The sequence below is a fragment of the Echinops telfairi genome, unplaced genomic scaffold (assembly GCF_000313985.2).
Source record: "Echinops telfairi isolate 266 unplaced genomic scaffold, ASM31398v2 ScPeMD7_7466;HRSCAF=8504, whole genome shotgun sequence".
Lineage (NCBI taxonomy): Eukaryota > Metazoa > Chordata > Mammalia > Afrosoricida > Tenrecidae > Echinops > Echinops telfairi.
Window position 1 is genome coordinate 7,212,032 of NW_022111366.1, and position 22,817 is coordinate 7,234,848.

Consider the following 22,817-nt stretch of genomic DNA (forward strand, 5'->3'; position numbering starts at 1 on the left):
TGTGGAGATTCAGGGATATGTACGAGTTGGTGAAGACATGACAAAATAATAATAATTTATAAATTATCAAGGGTTCATGAGGGAGGAGGGGCAGGGAGGGAGGGGAAAAATGAGAAGCTGATACCAAGGGCTCAAGTAGACAGAAAATGTTTTGAGAATGATGATGGCAACAAATGTACAAATGTGCTTGACACAATGGATGGATGGATGTATTGTGATCAGCATTGTACAAGCCCCCAATCAAATGATTTAAACAAAAGAACAGAGGAAGGGTGTTCCCAATAGAGAGAGCCACACAAACAGAAGCAGAGCTGTGTTTGGGTGCCTTGCTGTGAATTAGGACACGGTGTGCCCTGCAGGCGGCTGTGGCCTCTGCCAGGCCTGGCTCTTGGGAGCAGAGCACTGTTGACCTGCATCTGCCTCGTGGTTGAACTCCTGTTGTCTTCTTGATCCCCTCCTTTACACCGTGCTGCTGAGAGAGGGATTCTCACCCCAGGGCCATGCTGCTGCTGCTGCTGTTCTTAGGTGCTGGCAAATCATAGCGACCCTTTGCACTGAAGACTGACACCCTTCCCACCCTGCACCATCTTCACCCTTGTCCTTATGCATGAGCCATTGCGGCGGCCAATGTGTCCATCCGTCTTGTCAGGGGTCTTCTTCTTTTTCACGGATTCTCTACTCTACCAAGCATGATGTCCTTTTCCAGGGACTGGCTCTCCTCCTGATATGTCCAAAGTATGTGAGATGACACCTGATCGCCCTTGTTTTGAAGGAGCCTCCTCCTTCCAGACAGATTTCTTTGTGCTGCTGGCAGTCCGTGGTGCTCTCCGTGGTCTTCCCTAACTCCACCCTGCAAATGCAGCAGCCCTTCGGTGGCCTTTCATTTGTGTCAACTCTCACATGCAGACGGGGCGATCGGAACTACCAGGGCTTGTGCCAGGCGCACCTTAGTCCTCAAGGGGACACCCTTGCTTGGCAGCCCTTTCAAGGGGACTCGCGCAGCAGATTGACCCAATCCAATGCCACGTCATTTTCTGACCCAGCGTACAAAGCGAAGTGAAATCTTGGACAACTTTAATGTTTTCTTTGTGTATCATGCTGTGACCTATTGGTCTATGTGTGAGGACTCTTATTCTCTTCACATTGAGTTGAAATCCACACTGAGGGCTGCTGTCCTGATCTTCATCAGCAAGGGCTTCAAGTCCTAGGGTCGTGGGGATGGTGCCAGACCCCACATCCGACACTGTAGAGAGAAATCCACGGCGCTTTGTTAGTCACATGCACATTGCAGTCGATGGGAGAAGGGGTCCCATCGCAGTCACGAGGCCCTTAAACCTGGGAACAAAGCGATCACTCAGTGCTGTGGAAGGCAGGCTGTGCAGTTTTTCAGGAGGATGTTGGGTTTACCAGTCCACGGGCTGGTAAGGCACTAGACCCCCATTGCTCTGGGGGTAAGCAGGCACTGTGTCTGGTCCCCGTGATAAAGCAGACTGTTTGGCTAGGGGACTCAATCTGGGGGGAGCAGAATGGATTAGGGCATCGATATTAAGCTATCGGAGATCTTCTTGGTTTGAACAGAGGTCAAGATAGCACATACTACGAACCCTTAATTTCAGATCTCACATCATTGCTCCTCGGTAAATAGCTTACACAGCTGAGCAAGGCGGTCCGATGCGAAGACGCAAGGCAGAAAGGGCCTGACATTCTGAGGAACTGAACAGTCTACGAAGTGAGGGTGCAGAGCGGCACCAAGTGAGGCTAGGGAGGTGAGTGGGTCAGATCATGGAGGGCCCTGTGTGCCATGGAAATGACACCCCCAAACTTAACACAGCCCGCTGGCCTCAGGGTGGTCTGAGATTCCCACAGCACAGGTGTCCTGTCCTCGCCCTGGCCCCCGTACCAGAACCACTTAGCTTCCCTGCAGTCTTTCATTCACATCCTCAGGTGTCCTGGCCGTACCGGCCCAATGGAAGGTCAGCGTCCTCGGCGCTGAGATGTTTCTTGCACATGTTTTGCTCAGCAGAGTGTCTTAAATACATCAGGACCTCGGTCCACGCTTACTGTTCTGTTTCCAAGCCCAGAGCCCATCCAGCTGCCGTAATATTAAGAGAAAATCTAACATTTTAAAAACACTTGCTCCCAGCCAAGGACTGCTATGTACTTTACAAGCATTAGGTGGGTAGATGGGTGGGGTGGGGGTGAGAGTTCAAAAAGTTCATGGGAAAAATGCCATTATCTTTTCATTGCATTTTCTCCATGAACTTTTTGAAGCCCCACCCACCCCTGCCCCTTAGGATTTAAGCTTGAAACAACCCTCTGACATAAGGGGCCCTGGTGGCGCTGGAGGGTGAGCACTGGGCTGCGAACCGCAAGGCCAGCAGTTCAAAACTGCCAGACCCATGGGAGGAAGATGAGGTTGGCTGCTCTCCTGAAGATTCATAAGCCTTGAAAACCCTACTTCGGACCACTGTGAGTTGGAATTGACTCCGTGGCAGGAGCTGTGGCTTGGGATTTTATGAAGTAAGTTTGTTGTTGTCCACATGCTCAAGCGGCCGAGGTTACAGCCCAAGTCCGTAATCGAGGCAGGAGTCGGAGTCTCTGATTTCTAGCCCTGTGCCCTTTCCCACTGGAGTAGATTCCCTGGAGGCGTGCACTTCTGAGTTGTGACGTTAGGTTTCCTCCGGTAAAAGTGCAATAGGGATATCCACACTGCCACACGGCAGAAGAAAAGTAATACTGTGCTGTCGATCTCCTCCTCTTGACTATTGAATCAAGCGCATTTGACAGAGGCTTCAGTATATACCCGTGGCACTCCAAGGATTCAGTAATAATAAAAGCAATTCCTAGTGTTTCTGGAAAAAATGAGCATTGCGCCTGTGCTCAGAGGATTCCAGCCCATCAGAGATAACTCCCCGATCCCTGGGAAGCACTGGCAACTGGCAAGATTACGTGGAAAGAAACCAACCAAGCGAATGAAACCAGCAGAGGCAGGATTATAAATCATCAGTGGAAAATTGGAATAGAAAAGGTGATCCCAGTTGTTGGCGAATTTAGGAGACTGACAGGGTTCTGCTTTGCTCTCTCTTGATCGCCACAACCCTCGTCACTGTGATCTGTGCGATTGCTAGCTCCCCTTTGGCTCAAAAGCCCCGTTTGAACTTGGCAAGGACTTGCGTCCCTTCCTCTATTCATCCACGCGCATGCTGAGTGTCTCCAAGGAACTGTGCAAAACACAAAGGAAGCATGCCAAGGGCCCTGGTGCTTTAAGGAAGAGAGATTCACCAGACAGAAGAGACTCAGATCCGCTCCACCACCTGCTGAAAAACCTATCCCTGTGTGTCAGCAGAGAAGCACCGTGCTTCTTAGGGTTTGGGGGGAATGAGTTTTCAGAGGTTGGTCACCAGACCCTTCTTGCAAGACACAACTCCAACTCCACCAAATGCTGCATCCTTGTCACTGGGAGTCACAAGATAACCCCACGGGGGGGCGACAGTCCCACAGGAAAGTGAGGTGGCACTTTGCAGGGTTTGGATCAAATAAAAGGGGAGAAGTTGACCTATGAGCTAGGGAGTATGAGATTGAGCAAAGATGGAAGCAAGACCTAGCCATGTGTGACAGGCAGCTGAGCGGACACCGGCTGGACTGGCCCTCCAGGGTCCCTCCCAGTTCGGAGAGGACTCCACCATGCTAGCCGTCAGCCCAGAAGGCTCTCAGCTCTCACCACAGCCCGTCTCCTCCCACACAGCCGCCCTGCACTAAGCTCATTAGGTGCCCTCTGGGGCTGCTGAAAGCGATGACAGGGCTCAAGTGGAGGCTTTGGGCCTGGTCAGGGTGGGAGGCAAGAATGACAGGGCACCGCAGGGTGCCAAGGAGTAGGGGAGGCAGGTCTCAGCTAGTGTCAGGTCCTAGCCCAGTGTGATCACTGGCGATTCCAACCACTGGTGGCACAGGACAGTGGGTGGCTGTATTAGTAAAACAAGGAAACGGAATCTATTTTGTCTGAGACAGCACCTTCCATTCACAGAGCTTCAAAAGGCACGTAGCTATCCATCACACAACTAGGAAGGCCACACTTTCCATGTCTGGGAGAAGCACACCATTTGCATCTAGCTGAAAGGGGGAAAAAAAACAGGACGTGACTGTTTATGCCTAGGAGCGGTCAGAGTTAAATTTTGTGTTTCAGTCTCAGATTTCCTTTTTCTATTAATGCTTGCATTTGTTATATTCTCATTATTACTAATCTTTCTCTCCTACATGAAAGACAGAGGAGACAAGAGAGCCACGCACGGCTCCATGGGTAACGATTGGGAGAACACTAAGCCAGATTACTCTTGGATGAATGGACAGCCATTTATAGCCATGTTTTCCAGAGTGCGGCCAGGATCACGGGGTGTGGTGATGTGGTTTTGTAAAAATGTGAATTCCTGAGCTCCACCCCATATTGCATCCACTATCGGGAGCTGCAGCCCAGGAAGCTCCATTCTATGAGTCCACTGAAGTTTTAGACCCACTATTAGAGGTTCCCACCAGGAGTACAGAAACCCACTCACATCACCAAGCAGTTAGGTCTCAGCATCTTTAGCTTTGAATGATAGACAATAAAACAGGTCATAGAAAATTTTTGACAGTTCTAAGATGGACAGAGTGGCTTACACTGAAAGCCAGAAAACGCATTCAGAAAATGCCTCAACAAAGGTACAAATGTGCTTGACATCTGGGTGGATGGATGGATTATGGTAAGATTTGTACAAGCCCCCGATAAAATGATTTTTTTTTAAAAAAGGAAAGAAAGTGCCTTGCCTAACAGATTGAATGCAATAGACTACCACCAAGTGAGTTTGCAGAAAGGCTGGCGTGTTCAGACACTGCGGGACAGCTCACGATGAGTCATAACATAAACACTTACAATAATGTCTGCCTTCCATCTTCATACTTTTCTCTTCTCAGCTGAAATCCTAGCAGGGAGAAAAAATCAATAGCAGGGAGGGTGTCCTGTGTCACCTTCTCGCCTCCCCAGCACCAGGCACCACACAGACCAGCTCCTTCACCCAATGCCCCGTGCTTCCAGGGAAGGGGGTCTAGGGGCAGAAAATGAGGAGCAGGGAGAAGCTTAGAGAGAAACAAATCAATAGGCAAAGGAAGATCTCAGAGACATTGACAAGAGAAGGAATTTAAGGGGAGAAGACGCAGCGAGTGGGAAGTTGTGAGTGTGAGGGGCGAAATGAGAGAAGCAATTATACAACAATTTAGGGGTTGACAGCACAGTTTGTAGAGACACATAGATAGATCTAACTCGAATCCACCTCGTAACACTTACAGCAGGTTCACAAGCCCTTACCCACAATTCCAAAAATCCAAAACACCAAACCAAAGGCGCTTTTGTAATTTTTGTTGGAAGCTTATTTGGAGGCAAAGCCTGCCCTGGGTTGATGTGAGAGTATTTATAGCTTGTGTTTACTCCACTCGGTGTAAATACACTATGGAAATCTTCATGGGTCTGACACTTCCTATCCGGACCGTGAGTAGGGTTACGCAATGTTTGTACCACATTGACTCTGTGAAGTCTTAGAGGGCAAACACACACGCAGATTTCTCATGAGTTCAAATAAATTGGCTCTGAAGGACTCACTCCTAGGAAAACACAAACGTCCTCAGCTCATCTGATAGGAAATTTTTTAAAAAGGATAATTTCTCAAAGAAATGGAATCGATCATTTCAAAATGATCAACAACAACAACAAGAGTGCTCTTCATTGTTTCATGAAAAGCCTACTAAGTATTTAAACAAGAATTACTACTAATTCTACAAAATCTCTTCCAGAAAATAAAACCCTTCGCAACGAAGGAAGAGAGAAGCTGAAGCGTCCTCAACTTGGATAAAAGCAGCTAACATTAGACGAAGGGTGACAGGCTGGGTGCTTGCCCATTAAGACCGAGGACAACACAGGATGATCTTTCTCATATTCTTATTCAATGTAATGCTAAAGTTCTAGCAAATATAACAAAGAATAAGAGGCACACGGGTTGGGAAGGAAGTAATGCAACTATCTATTTGCACGTGACATGACTGTCTACGTAAAAAGTTCTCAGAAATTTACAAAACCAACCAGCAAGAAAACAAAAACACAAGCCCCCTTCTAGAACTAGCAAGTGGATTCGACAGGGTCACAGATAAACCTACAAAACTCAGCTGTTCTTCTGTAAATTAGTAGTGAATTTCTGGGCATTAAGATAAAAAGTACAATGCTATTTATCATTTCTAAAAAAAGTTCCAAATATATTTAAAAATATCATTTACCTTATTTTATTATTTGCAGAACTTGTGGAGATGCTCCCACTTTCATTTCTTTTAACAAATTTTATTAAATTTTTATTGGGGGCTCTCACATCTCCCATCACAGTCCATATAATCATCCATTGTGTCAAGCACATTTGTACATATGCTGCCATCATCATTTTCAAAGCATTTTCTTTCTGCTTGGGCCCTTGTTATCAGCTCCTCATTTTCCCCTCACTCCCCCACCCTCCTTCCGTCATGGACCCTTGGTAAGTTACAGGTTATTATTTTCATATCCTACAAGGATCAACATATAACCCCCTCCCAGGGGAACGAACAACAGAAAAGTGAGTGAAGGGTGAAAAAGTTCTAAATATTTAAGTGAAACTCTAGCAAAACATATACAGTGAACCCTCGCCACTACGCACTTCGACTTCCGCGGCTTCACTCTATCACGGTTTTTGCGTAACAGCGTATGCTCTGTCATTACTGCCACTGATTGGCTCATACTGTACACGCTTCTGTCTGCATCGCTACGTATCGGAGCTATGTATCAGATGCATTTTTGCTTTTGTACAGTGTACTGTAATTGTTTGCGATTTTTAAGAAATTTTATCTAAGCCCTATGATGGCTCCTAAACGAGCTGCTTCTTCTAAGCCTTCTGACAATAAAAATAAGCGCCAGAGGAAGATGCTCACCATCCAGGAAGAGGTAAAACTTTTGGATATAAGGAATCCTACTTCGCGGAATTTCATTTATCACGGTAGGGTCTAGAACCGATTAACCGCGATAAATGAGGGTTCACTGTACAGGGCTTGTGTGATTAAAAACTGTACAATACTGATAAAAGAAATCAAATGCTAGCTAGATAAATGGAGAGACATACCATTTTCATGGATTAGGAGTCTCAAAATAAAATTGATTTCAATTATCCTAAATTAATCTGTAGGTTTTCATAGTTCTAGACACGATTATTCTTAAGTCCACAAAGAAAGGGTTAAAAAAAACCCCACTAGAATAGCTAAACAATTTTGAGAAGAAAAATAGTAATCAGTAGGAGAAAGCCTTTCTGCCCAATTTCATCATGTGGGGCTTCTTTCAAGGGGATTGAAAGGCAACGGACTTTCCCCATGAACTTTTGAAACCTCCTTGTATCAAGACTCTGTGGTATTGGCAGAGAGGTAGGACCATAGACCAAGGGAACAGAACTGTGACGCCAGCAATGGATGCACACAAACCCGCCAGCCGGGCTGTGCCAGGAGTGAAAGCAAGCAAGGGGGAAAGATTAGCCTTTTCAACAAGTGACGATGGAGCAATCTGCTGTCCACTGGGCAGAAAAGGAATATATTTCAGGCTAAGTCTCACACCTGAAACAAAAGTTGACTCAAAATGAACCATGGGATGGGACGTGAAATATAACAATGTGAAGAGGGTAAAATAAATAAATAAACCGAAGAGAAAATGTGGAGATCTTGCTCTGGGAGGAGTTCATAGACTTCACACCAATAGCACGATCCATGGCAAATGAGCACATGGAAAAAAGAAAGCATTGGCCACTAAGGAATTGTCGATGGTGCATTAAGGAATATGTATAAGAAACCCCAAACTCCCTGCCATCGAGCCAGTGCTGACTCAGAGTGAGCCCCTGCGAGTTTCTGGGACTGTAGCTGTTTACAGGAGTCGAAAGGCCGGTCCTTCTCCTGAGGCGTTGCCGATGGGTTTGAGCTGCTGACCATGCAGACTGCAGCCCAAAGTGCAAGCACTACACTACGAGGGCTCCTGCCAGGACTGGATACAGCGGTGCACAACTGCCCCGATGGCTAAACTTCAAAAGAGTGTCAACCCCACTTCCTGATAAGGATGCAGAGAAACCAAATCACCCACATATTGCTAGCAGGGCTATAAAATGACAACAGAAAAGTGGGTGAAGGGAGACGTCGGACAGGGCAAGATATGACAAAATAATAATTGATAAATTATCAAGAGCTCATGAGGGAGGGGGGAGCGGGGAGGGAGGGGAAAAATGAGGAGCTGATGCCAGGGGCTTAAGTGGAGAGGAAATGTTTTGAGAATGATGAGGGCAATGAATGTATAAATGCGCTTTACACAATTGATGTGTGTATGAATTGTGAGAAGAGTTGTATGAGCCCCTAATAAAATGATTTAAAAAACAACAACAGTCACTCTGGACAGCAGTTTGTCACTTTCTCGAGACAGCTATTATGTGATCCAGCCATTGTCTGCCTGTGCAGCCATCTCAGAGAAAGGAGGACTAACATTCGCACAGAAGCCTGTCCACAAATGTTTGTAGCCGATTCACCCGTAATCTAGGGTAGAAAGAGAAATGTCTTCGATTTGTTTTAGCTACTCCAAAAGATAAACAGCCTGGGGTCCTTCAACACGTGAACATTACATAAATAGTACCTCCATACCATGAGCAACTATTCTGTGATAAAAAGCAAATACCTATTCAGTCCCAAAGGATTACAGACTGTATGATTCAATGACAGAAATTGAGACCAGACCAAGGGATTGAGGAAAGGGCTGGGGCTGGAGTCCGCAGAGGAGGCTAGACAGCGCAACACGATGAACCCTTACGGTATGAAAAGGTTCTTTGATTGTTTATCTGTATTGATGCCAACGTGCCTGGTTGTGATAGCATGCTGTAGTTTTGCATGATGGGATCATTGCAGGAATTAAGGTAAAGTAGACTGTATTATTTCTTCCAATGGCATGCTGATCTCCCCTGGTCTTTTTTAAAGTTTAACTTTCTTGAAGGTAAAATGAATACTCGTGATCTCTCACTCAGTGGCAAGCCTCTGTTCAGCTGGATGGCAAGAATTAGAGAGCTCAGTCAATTGAGGGTCTCCCTATCGCACCTCATAGCTAAGTTTCCGGGGAATTAGCAAGGTGTCAAAGCTTGGACCTGTGTCATCGAGTCAGCCCCGAGTAGTTCCCTACACCTGCCAACTGAGGACACTACTGAAGTCCCTCTGTGCTCTGCGTTGTGTGTCCCTCTGGGCCACACAGGTAAGACTCCACTACTCCTTCCTCTCAGTGGGCCGGGCAGCCCTGAGAGCCATCTCAGACCCACTGGCAAGCGGGCTATAAGCCTTAGGGGGGAGGACTTGAGAGCTATGCCAGATTATGAGGGATCGGCGCTCCTTGGTTCTAAGATCTCTGAGGCTCTCAGTGGTCCTCAGTGTCCCCACCATCCCCCGGCTTGATCTGGACGCAGAGAAAGGACTTCTCAGGTACCTTTGCTGCCATTTAGGTTCTCCCCTCTCCCAGTTCCACGTTGCATCCAAACCCAGGGCAGCAAAGAGCCAAACATGAATGCATTCTTCCAAATATGTCCTCTTCAGCCTGGTCCTCGGTGTTCTGTTGAGTCATCCTTCCATGGAGGCACGAAGCCTAGCCTTCCCTGGCTGCCGTTCGAATCAGCCAGAAAGACAGGAAGTGGGGAGGAGAACCTGTCTGTCAACACATGACAATCTTATTCTCTGATATATTCTCCCTTCAGCCAGCTTTACCCTCCTCCTTGTCTATCCTTTCAGCTCGTGGCTCAGGTCCTAGAACACAAGGCTATAGGCTTTGTGATGGTGGATGCCAAGAAAGAAGCCAAGCTTGCCAAGAAACTAGGTAAGTGTGACTTTGAAAAGAAACAAAGGTCTCTGGCAAAGATTAAAAAAAAAAAAAAGTACAAGCACATGTATTCCCAGATAATAACGCGACTGTTTGTAAGAAACATATAAAATGATCATGCCTACCTCTCGCTCAGCTGGAATGAGTTTCATACAAATAAAGACAGGCCTGCGTGACACAGTTTCACATTAATCTTCTGAGGTGGTTTTGTATCCCTACCATGAGCAGCAACCTCCCAGAGAACGGAAGTGCTGTCACTAAAGAAGCACGCCTTTATTCCAGCAACACCAGCAAGTTCAAAGGCCAGCTTCCCTATTCTCCACCAGGATGGGGTCAGGACGAGTCTTCCATCACTTAGGATTTCTTTGTCTCCTGGCTGAAACAAGTCACAAAGGGCAGCTTTCCCAGTAGTAACGCTGGGCTCCAGTGGCTTCTCAGTAGAAGGCCAAGCCCCAGCTGGGCAGTGTCACCCAGGATGACAGGGAGGATTTAGCAGAGGAACGGTTAAGTGACTACACCGTGCAAGCTGTAATCTCTCGTGTCAACAGTTCATGCTTAAGTGCGAGTGCACTTTACGTTTCTCACACCTCTCAACCCACGGTCAGAGAACACAGGTAACCCCTCTGGGTTTCAAGCACCCCTACACGTGGACTGCCCATTGGCTTTTTTCCGCATGGCCAGCTAAGAAAACCCATTAAAAAATAGCAGGGGATTACCAAACAGGACCTTTGAAGAAAGGTTAATTGGATTTGAGTCGGAAGCCCCGGGCCAGAGAAGAACAGTAACATCAGAGGTGGTTCAGCTCTGTGAAAGTTTGTCATCTGAGAGAATTAGACACAACTGCTTTCTCTTTTATTTTTAAGAAGGCCAATATTTTAAAGCAGATTTAAATGACAGGAGTCTATATTTAGGTTAGAGACAAAGAAGAACTCATGACCCTAACATGATAATGGGTGATTATGAATGACTGGAGCACCTCTGTCCCTGGAGATAAATTAAGGAGTACCCCCCCCACCCGCCCCCTTGAGCAGGGAAGCAAAGTATGTTAAACCTGTGTCCTAGAGTCAACAGCAGCTTCATAAGTTCTGCCGGCTCCCCCCACAGCCTGTTGATTCTGTTGTCTTCTCCTTACCCTTGGCTTTCATGAGAAATTAAATTTGGGAGGCTTTCTAGTACAGTTAGAGGGAAAACTTGTTGCTGCAGTGCCTCACGAGGCTGGGGAGGAGAAGCTGGGAGAAGCCATCATAAGAAAGGACCAGCAAAGGAGCAATGGGGCTTTGTGTAGCTCAGCCCCCCTCGCTCTAAGCTGAGCCTGGAGCAACGCGGGGAGCATTCTTCCACCTATGGGATCCTTGGGGTTTACTGGACAGTGATTGCAATGAAGGAGCCTGCTCATTCACATCCATCCCTTCTCCATTTGCCTTAGGTTGACTCCCACCAGGCTCTGTCTGAATTACCAGCTTTTTAAGAAAATAATGCACATGAGGTGGTTTTTGAAGCATGCATTTCCCTAGCGCATTGGTTTCCTACAAGCGCTATGCGTGTTATGCACACACCATTTCAGTGGGCATGGGCAACAGAGTCCTGACTGGGTCCACTGAGAACAAATCCAAAAATCGGGCACTGGCCAATATGTCTTTTGAGATTCACCAGGACTGACTTCAAGCACAAGCGGGCTTGCTGCTCCTTCTGATTTACAATCAGGGCTGCCCGGTCTGCCCGGGGGGTCCTCAGAGTTGCCTTGGGGGCCAGCACGCCTGAGTCCAGCCTCCCATCCCCTGGAGGTTCTGCAGAAGACTTCGTTTGGAGAAGCATCCTCCAGCTAATAGAGACGGTGAAAACCATTACTCTAAGGAATTAGGATGTCAATGGCAGCCTCAGCTACTTAGCAGTCCTAGGGGGAAATGCTGTCTTCCAGCAGCATTTGTGGAAGTACACAGCATTACACCAAGAGCAAGGAGACGCAGGAACGGAGAAGGCATCCCTGCAGTGTTTACCAGAAAACTGGAAAAGAAGACACCCTGGATTGGGCTAGAACAGAAAAGCAAGGGATTCATTCTGCTCACAAACGCCTCTGGGGTGCCCCTGGTGCCCAGGCTCTATGCAAAAAACTTGCCTAACAGGAAGCTCATGGTCCTCCACTCGGAGACCTTTCTGCGGCTCTGTTAGGGTTGTGAATTTGGGTCCTTATACACATTCAGTGGTTTGGGCTCATTGCAACTCATGACAACGGGGTTGGAACCACAGGGCTTTGTTTGGCAGACTGGGGTAGAAATCAGCAGGGCTTCCTTCCAGGCTCACCTTAGTCTGGAAGCTCTGTGGAACCTATGGAAACAACAAAGCAATGCCTAGGCCTCTCCTGATGGAAGTGTGTCAACTGTGCTCAAGGTATCTTGGCCAGGATTTTAACCTGGATCATCTACATTGAAGGCGAGCATTCTACCACTGAACCACCATGCCCCCCTTTCTGTTACAGTAGACTTATTTAACTGAAGCCATAAAGGCAAAAGTCCAGGGATATTGGAGTGTCCTTATTTGGAAAAGGAATTCTTGCTGAAGTCTGAAGGAGCTATTGAGATGGGGTAGAGAGCAAGGAGGTACCTATAGCTTTAGGCACAGGGAGAACATGGGCATAAAGGAATCATATCATCCTCTGGGACATTTCCTTTTCTAGCCCCTACATATCACCATGTGTACAAGTAACAAAGGGAGTGGCATGAGGGATTAAGAGAGCATTTCTCAAAGGAGAGCAGGTCTACCCATGGAAGGATGCAAGACATGAGGTTGGCACTAAGTTGTGGAGGGACTTGACTGTCGGGTTCAGGTTTCAGAGTCAGGTGGGCAATGGAATCATTAACCCTTTTTAATAAGGAGCAGAGCATGGGGTCAACAGTGTTTGGGGAACAATTCCAAGCAGTGGTGGGATAGAGAAGTGTAGGTGTTGCCTAACGAGAATTTGGATTGGTTCTTGACAATTCCAAATTCAATTTCCAATCCGACGCTCTTCGGTGCTGGTGTTTCCAAGGAACTTGTCCTTGGGTTTCATGTTGGTCCCCCTGATCCTGACCCCACTGTCACAGGAGACCCAGAGCCAGACTCGAATAACACAACCGTTCCTGTTACATCGGGTTGACCTTTCCCTGGATCTCTTGGTTTCTTGCAGGCTTTGAAGAGGAAGGAAGCCTGTATGTTCTTAAGGGCGATCGCACAATTGAGTTTGATGGCGAGTTTGCAGCTGATGTCTTGGTGGAATTTCTCTTGGATGTAAGTATATGCGCTCAGTGGCCCTGGGTGAAGCTCTCTGGACTCTAATACAGCGGGGAGGTGAAACCCCTGCTTAAGTAAGAACAGAAACTGGAGAACCAGACCTGGGCTAAGGAAGAGCTCACAGTCTTCCCACAAAAACAAAACCAGAAATTCCAGCATCAGAGTGGTGTTTACTTCTCCCAGGAATTGGGCCCTGAAGTCACCTTGGAAACTGTTTTATTAGTGAACAGAGGTCACAAGTCAGGAGGACTGTGGAGTAATACCATGCTAATTCTTTTACCAGTGATATAATGACATCTACAGAAATGCTCTTGGCTTTATTCCAGTACTGCTAAAGAGAGCTGGTGAGTGTGGGAAAGAGATTTGGAGATAGGCTAGGGAGACCAGTAACAATGAGCTAAATTCTTCTGAGCTACCCCCCGAGTTGAATAAAGAGGAGGCTGGGCTCCAGAGACACCCACTGTCTTATTTACGCTCAGTCTTGAAGGTAAACACACAACATGTAATCCATATGCTATGACAGAGAGACCAATAGTCTGAAGATACTCTCTCCACAGCTACACTCATGCTTCGAGTAAGAGCCATGAAACGAAATGTTTGTGAACGCAGATCCCTGTACAGAGCAAGAACCTATGCTTAAACATCCGTATTGATTATTACTATTGGCCAGCTGGTACCCCGTGGTCTATTGCTTTTCTCCAGAATCCTCCAAACCTAAGGAGAGGATCAGAAGTGAGTTGAAGGCCATCTGCTACATCAAAGTGCCTATAGACCTTGCTTCACTATCTCATTGACCCATCATCCAAGTCCAAAAAACCACGGTAGATCTGGATATAGTACTGTCCCAGTTTTAACAATTCAGAGGGTGATTTGTAAATGCAAGCAACAACACCCAGATCTAACGACCTTAAGCAATGAGCAGTATAATTGACCAATACAAATGGAAAACCAAAGTTAGGTCAGATTTTTTATTTCATCAGGGCTCCCGCTCCATCTGCCTTTGTATCCACGATAATGCCGTTTTCTGTGGGTGCCTTTGTGCTCAATCTCCTAACAAAGTGGCCAGCAGAAGCTGCTTCCTACTCACACAATAATAAAAAATTTCCCAAAAGCCTTTGGCAAATCTAACCTAAAATATCATTAGCCAGAATTGGGTCAATGTCCCTTCTTGAATGAATAGGCAAGAGGAATAGAATTGCCCATAGACCACCTCTTGCGTTAAGACCATTTCCTCAAAAGGCACTGTTGATGCTGCTCATTTGGGAAGGGGTAGGATGGGTATTGAGGTGCCGAGCACAAAGTTCATTAAAATGTCACATTGAAGCATACTATCTGTGTGCCTGATTTCCCTGATGGAGAAAGAATGGCTTTTTTAATTTGGATGTGCCCGTGTCTGTGACCTTGCAGCTTATTGAAGACCCAGTGGAGATCATCAGTAGCAAATTGGAAGTCCAAGCCTTTGAACGCATTGAGGACCAGATTAAACTTATTGGCTTTTTCAAGAGTGAGGACTCAGAATGTAAGTTGTGTGTCCACCCCAGCCTGCCAGCCTGAAGGCCAGATTCCCAACAGAGAGGTTCCCTTAGGAGGATGCATCATCAGCATCACCTGCCCTTGAACAGTGAAACCAGTGTGCAAACAATTCACAAAACCTGCAAAAGAGCTTAAAGACCATGAAGGGTGAGCCAGGTTCTTTCACCTTGAAAGTGGGACCGTGGTTGTTTTACAGAGAGAGAAAATCTCCCCCTCCACTTTTTCCATTGGCCCACCTCCCAGTCAGATTCTATTCTAAAACTGGGGCGAACGGTGGGTCTTCTCTCGGACATTGGCCACTCTCATGGCCGCAAGCCGGAGTGCTTCTCAGTCCCTTGGAAAGCCCTGGAGGAACATCGGGGGAGGGGTGGGCTCCACAGCTGCTGCACACCATCTAAAATTGCTGACCAAGCCCACGGCTGACCACGGGGACTGCCTGCCCTGCCCCCGCCACTCCCTTCAACATGCTCCCTTTGCAAGCTTCGTGGTCAAGTTTTGGGCACACACAGAGAGCTCTCATTACATCACTGAAGCCCATAGTGGAATTGAGCAGATGGTAGCAGGAGAGAAGGGGGGCGAGGGGAGACCAGGAAGGAGGAGAGGACAATTTTCGAACTGCTTTGGTAGCAGGCTCAATGAGTCAGGCTTTTGCTGGTTCACTTAATCTCAGAGAACAGGAAAGTATCAGGAGGAGTGGTCACAACTATGAAAGAGTATCTGGTAACATTGGCTCATGTGGGAGGTACAAATAGGGGCTGCTTAGGACTATTTTTGGAAACCCTAAAATATTTTGAAAGTAGGCACACAGCTATTTCTTTCCCCCATCTGCCAACTGCATCCTTAGTCACCTTGTCAACAACAACCAACCCTTCTTCCTCTCTCAGGTCCCCAAGTGACCGTCTCGTCAGTTGCTTCATGAAGGCCACCATTCACTGCTGGAAACAAAAGTGTTGGTGAGAGGTGGCAAGTCAGGGAGTTTTGCCCCATTTCTCCTTAGGTGGCTTCAGTTTAATATACACGTTTCTGTGTAGGTGATGACTATGTGGGGGCATTTCTCCTGCATCCCTCTACTTTTCCCATTTGTCTTCATTTCTTTCAATTTCCCTTTAATGTCTTAACTCTCAGTTTGCTTCCTTTCCCGCCCTTCCGGTGCTCTCTTCTCCGCCATTAAGCATAGGATGGAAAATAAGGAGTGAAGCAAGGATACGATTCGATTAAGAGCACCCTTTCCAATTCCTTTCTTCTCCTGCCATAAACTAGTAATAATAAGAAGAAGAATGTTGCTTTTGCTGTTCACTGCCATCAAGTTGATTTTGACTCCCAGTCAATAGTCAATATAATGTCAATAACACTGTGCTCCATAGAGTTCTCAATAACCATTAAAAAAAAAAACTTTTATTGGGGGTTCTTACATCTCATATCACAATCCATATATTCCTCCAATGTGTCAAGCACATTTGCACATATGCCACCATCATCATTTTCAAAGAATTCTCTTCCCACTTGAACCCCTAATATCAGCTCCCTCTTTCTTCCCCCTTCTCCCCTGTCCTCCCTCCCTCACAAACCCTTGATAAGTTATAGATTATTATTTCTATATCATACATCCTTCTCCGTTGCCCCTCCCCAATTTTCTGTTATTTGTCCCACTGGGAGGGGGTACTAGTTTGATACTTGTGATTGATTCCCCCTTTCTTTCCCCATCTTCCCCTAATCCTCCTGGTATCTCTACTCTCCTTGTTGGCCCCGAGGGGTTTATCTATCCTGTATTCCCTATGTTGTGGGCTCTTATCTGTAGCAATGTGCATGCTCTGGTCTAATCTGATTTGTAAGGTAGCATTGAGGTCATGATAGTGGGGGGAAGGAAGCACCAAAGAGCTAAAGGAAAGTTGTGTGTTTCATCAGTGGCTCATCTCTTCCCTGTGACCCCTCTGTGAGGGGATGTCCAATTGTCTACAGATGGGCATTGGGTCTCCACTCCATGCCCTCCCCCCCCATTCACCTTGGGTATTGTTTTATTCTGGGTCTTAGATGCCTGATACCCGATCCTATCCATACCTCATGATCACACAGGCTGGTGTGCTTCTTCCACATGGGCTTTGTTGCTTCTCAGCTAGATGGCTGCTTGTTTATCTTCAAGCCTTTAAGACCCCAGATGCTATAACTTTTGATAGCAGGGCACCATCAGCTTTCTTCACCACATTTGCTTATGCACCCATTTTGTCTTCAGCAATTGTGTCGGGAAGGTAAGCATCATGGAATGCTCAATGGCCAATTTTTCAGATGGAGACCAACAGGCCTTTTTCCCAAAGTACCTCCGGTGGATTCAAACTTCCAAACTTTTGGTTAGTGGCTGACTGCTTTAACCATTTGCGTCCATCTAGAAAGGCCACTAATAGTCATGCCAAAGCTCAATAAACCAAACTCACTACCATCGAGTCAATTCTGATTCATAGCAACTGTGTAGGACAGAGTAAAACTACCCCTGTGGGTTTCTGTGACTGAATCTCCGTTGGTTTCAAACTGCTGACCTTGCTGTTAGCAGCCCAATGCGTAACCCACGATGCCACCAGAGCTCCTACAGTAATAATCAGAGCCCTGTTTAATGAACACATATCATGTACCAGATTCTATGCTAGATGGAGCTCCATCTAAACAAAAAACAGCTCATTGTCAGCGAGACAAAGCTGAGTCAGAGTGTCCCGCTGCGGATTTCTGAGACTGTAACTGCTTATAGGAACAGATGCTCAGCTTTTCTCCTGAAGAGCTGCTGTGGGCTCAGACTGCCAGCTTGTGGATGGCAGCTCCACTCACAGTCCCTGCACCACCGGGGCCCCAGGGACTGCATCGGCATCCCTTAGCCTGGGAAAGGGTGACCATTCTTATCATCATTTTAAGGCTGCAGAAATGAAGGAACATAATGATTAAAGTGCTCTTGTTAGTTGTCGTCACCTTTCCTTTCTTTGATTATATTTTCCCTTAAGTATTACAGACAATAGGCTAGAAGCTTTAAAGAAGTCAATAGCCAGCTCTCTCTTCCGTGCAGTCAATTTCTTTCACTTCGGTATTAGGAGCTGAGTCATACATTTGTGTCGATCTGTTTTAGAGGCAGGTGGATAGTATCCCATCACCGAGTGACTTCAGGATAGTTCTTGAAATATCCTTTCGGAGGATGGAGAACATGCCGTCCGCTTTCCATATGTCATTCTCAGCCTAGCGGGCCATGCGGATGTCTGAGCCACATCGTCCACGACTTGACTGTCATTTTATCGCCGCGCTGGGGGGACCTGAACGCTGCTGTGACGCTGGAAGCCCGGCCACCAGCATTTCAAACGCTAGCAGAGTCCCCGTGGTGGACTAGTGTCCGCAGAGCTCTCAGACTAACACAGACTAGATAGAGCACAGGACGTGGCAATCTATTTCTGATAAACATCAACCAGTTAAAACTTTATATATACACTTTTAAAAAATTGATTCACGGCCTTAAAATTATTCGTAAGACTTAAAAATTGAAACTATAGCTTTTCATTATAACCTCTCAAGATGAATTTTGGTTTAAATTCAGGTCATTGTCTCTGTCAAATGATCTTTTCCATGTCCAATCAATTTTCTCCAGTGCTCCATAAAATCCCCCCAAACCAAAAACTATCTTCCAACAAACATTTCAGAGTGAGAATAATGCCCCCTTTCTCACTAAGAATAATGCCATACGCCTTGCAGAGTTAAACCATCTTAGTGGGAAACAGAGGAGACACTTATTCTGAAAAGATAGCTCCACCTAAACTTTTAAAAAGAAGGGGCTATGGACGCTTAGATGCAACTGAAATCACCTTTTTCCTAACAACCTTTTACAGAGAATTTAGACTCACAAGTAAGCTTTTATAATCCACACTTGTCTATGACTGAGTATTATGTGCCTCTCAGGATGCTCAAAACAAGGTCAATGTGCAGTATCCCCACCCTCTTGTCCGTGCAGCCCCACCATCAGTACGCACGCTCCAGCTGCGTCCCCGTGGTCTGTTTCAGCACGCCCTCTACCTCTTGGTGCTTCATCCCCACCAAGCTGTTCTGCTTCTTTTCAACCAAACAAATGCTGTTATTTCAGGCATTTCTCTTCAGGACTTTCAGGGATGCTACTAATGAACCCATGACCAGTCCATCACTAATTTGCAATGGAGACGGGTTGGTGTGATCCTTTTCTGGGTCAGCACCATCTCTGTAACACCAACGATATCGTAAAGACAAGGTTTAATAGGCTCTTCAACAGGCTGCCTTTTCTGTTTCCTTTCCTGCATCCACTCTACACGGTGTGTTGACAATTTCCCTGTTAGTCTCTACAAGGAGTGCTTCCACAACTGTGGGAGGTATCTTTGCTGGTTAGGCATTAGGTGCTGTGTAAGCAGCTTTTTAACGGCTTTGCTGGTTCACTTCTCTCACCCATTTTAAAAAGCAAACCAGAAAAAAAAAAACTCATGTTCTTTCTTTTTCAATTTCCTTTTACATGTGCCTACGCTTTAATACAAAGAGCCCCAGTGGCATTGTTGGGTAAGCATTGGACTGCTAACTACAAGGTTGACAGTTCAAACTCAATGATCTCTCCACAGGAGAAAGATGAGGCTATTCACTCCCATAAATATTCTCAGCCTCAGAAACCCTATATGGCGTTTCTATGACTAAGAATCAATTGAAAGGCAGCAGATTTTGAGGCTTTAATTCCAGAGTCCCTGGGTGGCAAAGATGATTAAGTACCCAGCTACTAGCCAAACAGTCAGTGGTTCAAATCCACCCAGAGTCCTTTTGGAAGGCAGGCCTGGAGAGCGGCTTCTGGAAGGTCCCAGCCCTAATAGAAACCATGTGGAGCGTTCGGCTCGGCCACATTGGGTTGCCACGAGTAGGGATCTATTCTCCTCAATGGTAACGAACAGCAGCTCCATCCACGAACTGCAGTACATGTCGGTCTTCTTTCCCTCTCTCTCCTGGAGGTTGATATTTGTGTTCAGCAACCAGCATGGTTTCCGTCATGTCTTATTTGATGCTTCCACACAACCAAGACGTGTAGGCTGGGGAGAAGGACCAACATCGTGGTAGTACCTACTTAAAATGCGTAGTCAGAGTCCACGCCTAATTAGTCACAGTGTTGCTGGACTATTCCACTTGTGACTATGACGATTTTCCAGCGGGTCCCTTATTGTGGAAAAATAAAATGACTTTTAAAAAGAAATCGATGGAAGTGAAGCTACTTGTGGAGATTATAAGCTTCAGAAATTAACTTTTGAAGTCATCGGTAATTTAAGATTTGGATGAAGTTCAAAAATAAGCATCAAGGGATGACTTGAATGCTAAGTTTCACTTCATTTGGTGTTAACATGATGCAAAAGCAACAAAACGTAAAGATTGCTTTCACACATGTATGGAAGCTGATGGTAAAATCACATTTTGAAGCAATTTGTGGAGAACCACCTGGCTTCATCCTTCTTCATGTTAGGAAGGGTGCAGACAGGCTCCCCAAGAGAAGAGAAGCTTCGGACACAGGTGCAAACGGTTCCTTCCATCAGGGTAGGAAGGCATTGGTGGCTGGGGAAGAGATGCACCAGGGACGTAGGGTTCTGATGGAGTTCATTGATGCTGTGGACATAAATCACTTACACAATGCTTTAGCCATTCTGCTTTCTCTTCTATCCCCAGCTTCTCTTCATTCTTTCTCCAAATTCTCCAGCCAGCCACCCTAGCTACCAGGCTATGTGATCCTTTCTGATTAGGCAATTCCTTTTATGCGGATAAGTTTCTGTGTATACCAATATAAGTTTGTGTATGAGCATTCTTGTAAAATGTTCCGGCCCTTTCTTATCTGAACTTGTACTTGCCTCTGTTATATCGACTCTCACCTAGCAATGGGATCATTTAAATGCCCTTGACCCTCCCTAGGCTGTGAACCTTTAAAAATGAATGACCTTGTCTCACTCATCGGCCGTGTCCCCGAGTCAGCATTATTCATGATGTGTTTTTATTCTTCATGATCCCAGGATTCTAGTAAAAGCTTGTCTGAATTATGATTAAGGGAGATGGAATTCTATAAAGTGTGTGTGTGTGTGTGTGAATCTTGTTAATAATGAATCAGAGGATTATTGACTCCCAGAGTTGTATATAATTTATTCAGAAGAACAACTCCATCCCACACCACACCCCCACACCCACACACATCGTCACCACTATCGCCATTGCCATCACCTTCCATCTCAGGTTTAAATGTCTTTACCAAGTGCCTGCTGCGTTCTACCCACGGCCATACTCACGTGGCTCCATGCTTACCTTAGCCAGTGTGGACTCACCTCTGGGCTCACCATCATGTTTAGACTTGATCCATTTTGAATCATTCTCTCAAAGGGATCAGAACTAAAAGAAGACAAGGACTCTTAAAAAGAGCAAAAGGAAAGTTAACATTCACCAACAGCAATAAGCATAGTCCGAAGTGTAAAATATTTTTCGACCATGTGAATGAATAGTCTTACATAAGGCTTGTTCTGAAGCACACTACACTCTCTCTGCAGGACACAATGATCTCTCATAGTGAATTTGAGTGATAAGACTTTTCTTTTTGTTTGAATGTCTTCGTTTCTTGGCCTCTCTGTTCATCCATTTTTCCTTTCCCTCTACCAATGTCATAAAAATATGATGAAGGACTTTTTTCTTGGGCTATGCAATGCCAGTGGACTCAAACTCCTTTCATGGTAGGGAGCACTCGGGGTTTAAATTGTATTAAGTCAGTGTTTCAAAAAGTGGGTAATATCGCCCCATGGGGCGCTGGCATGTTCTGTGCAGGAGCTGCAGAAGCAGATACTACACTTTATTCTGGTTTATTCTGCTGTATTACAAAAGTGTTTAATTGCTAGGGGGTGCAGGGTAATTTTTATTTTTTTCTGAAAAGGGGGACATAAGCCAAATAAGCTTGGGAAACTGTGTACTAAATAGTATCGTCATGATTCAAAATTAATTGGCTTGCTATTCTCGCAACGTCATTTAATAAGAGAAATAGCTGGGTTGCATATCTTGAATTATTATTATTTTTTTTGCTTTTTGTCTATTCCTTGTTAGATTACAAGGCTTTTGAAGAGGCAGCTGAACACTTCCAGCCTTACATCAAATTTTTTGCCACCTTCAACAAAGGGGTGAGTACCAAGGAAAGTCCAATTTGAACACTTCTGAAGGCACAAAGGGATACATTTTGTAGATTTTTCATGTTTTCTTCCCCCCTCATTTTCTTTTATTATTGTTATCATTTTTTCTTTTCTTATTTCTCCAGAAGAATTAGAGAAATGGCAATTAAATCACTATTCAATGAGAGACGAGAACAAAATAGGACAGAGGACCTAAAGATAGTAGTTCTCAAAAGGCCCAATGAAAATTATTGACCGGCCTGTGGTCTTCTCATGCAGTCAGAGTAAGAAATGTGGGAGCACAGGTGTGCCGAGACACCGGTTCACTGCTTCTCTGATCTTGAGGGTGCACCCTCTCCCTTCTCAGGTTTGTTTCCTTCCACCTCTGCCCCGGATGGAGAATGGGACAGGGAAGAACATGAGGCATTGAGGACTCCAGGAAGCACCTCCCTCTGCAGGCATCTTTGCTGCCCTTTCCTTTCGTTCCATGTTTCTTTCCATTCCGGATATGGCCAGTTCTTTCCCAAGAGAAAGAACAGCAGACACAGAGGTACCCTGAATCCATGGCTAATTTATCTGGGGCTCCTGTGGACAGAATGTTCTATCCTCGCTCCAGTTAGTAGTGCCGTGGTTACGGTGTACTGGATGCTTTCTGTGTGTGAGCACTGTGAAATGGAGTGCATCCATGTGATGGTTAATCCTTTTAAACAACTCTGACAGGGGATCAGTCTTCACCCCCACCTCGCATAGGAGAAGTTAGACTCGAGGGGTTAAGGGGTATAGAAAGTCTCCAGAGAATGAATAGGAGCCCCGAAGTTCTGATTTAGGACAACCTGAGTCCCCAGACGGTGGCATTTATTATAGAAGACTTTACACCTGCCCTCAGGCGCCCTGGTGGCTTAGTGGGTAATGTGTTGAGATGCTGAATAGTTGGAAGCCCC

The 22,817-nt window shown here is 45.9% G+C and overlaps 1 protein-coding gene across 1 annotated transcript in view; it reads left to right on the top strand.

Annotated features, from left to right (window-relative positions):
- Positions 1-22,817, top strand: part of CASQ2 (calsequestrin 2) — a 78,175-nt gene that overhangs the window by 20,923 nt on the left and 34,435 nt on the right. The window contains exons 2-5 of the mRNA XM_013007783.3: positions 9,835-9,919; positions 13,086-13,186; positions 14,597-14,708; positions 21,815-21,888. Coding sequence (XP_012863237.1) covers positions 9,835-9,919; positions 13,086-13,186; positions 14,597-14,708; positions 21,815-21,888 — 372 coding nt within the window. The remainder of the gene's footprint in view (positions 1-9,834; positions 9,920-13,085; positions 13,187-14,596; positions 14,709-21,814; positions 21,889-22,817) is intronic.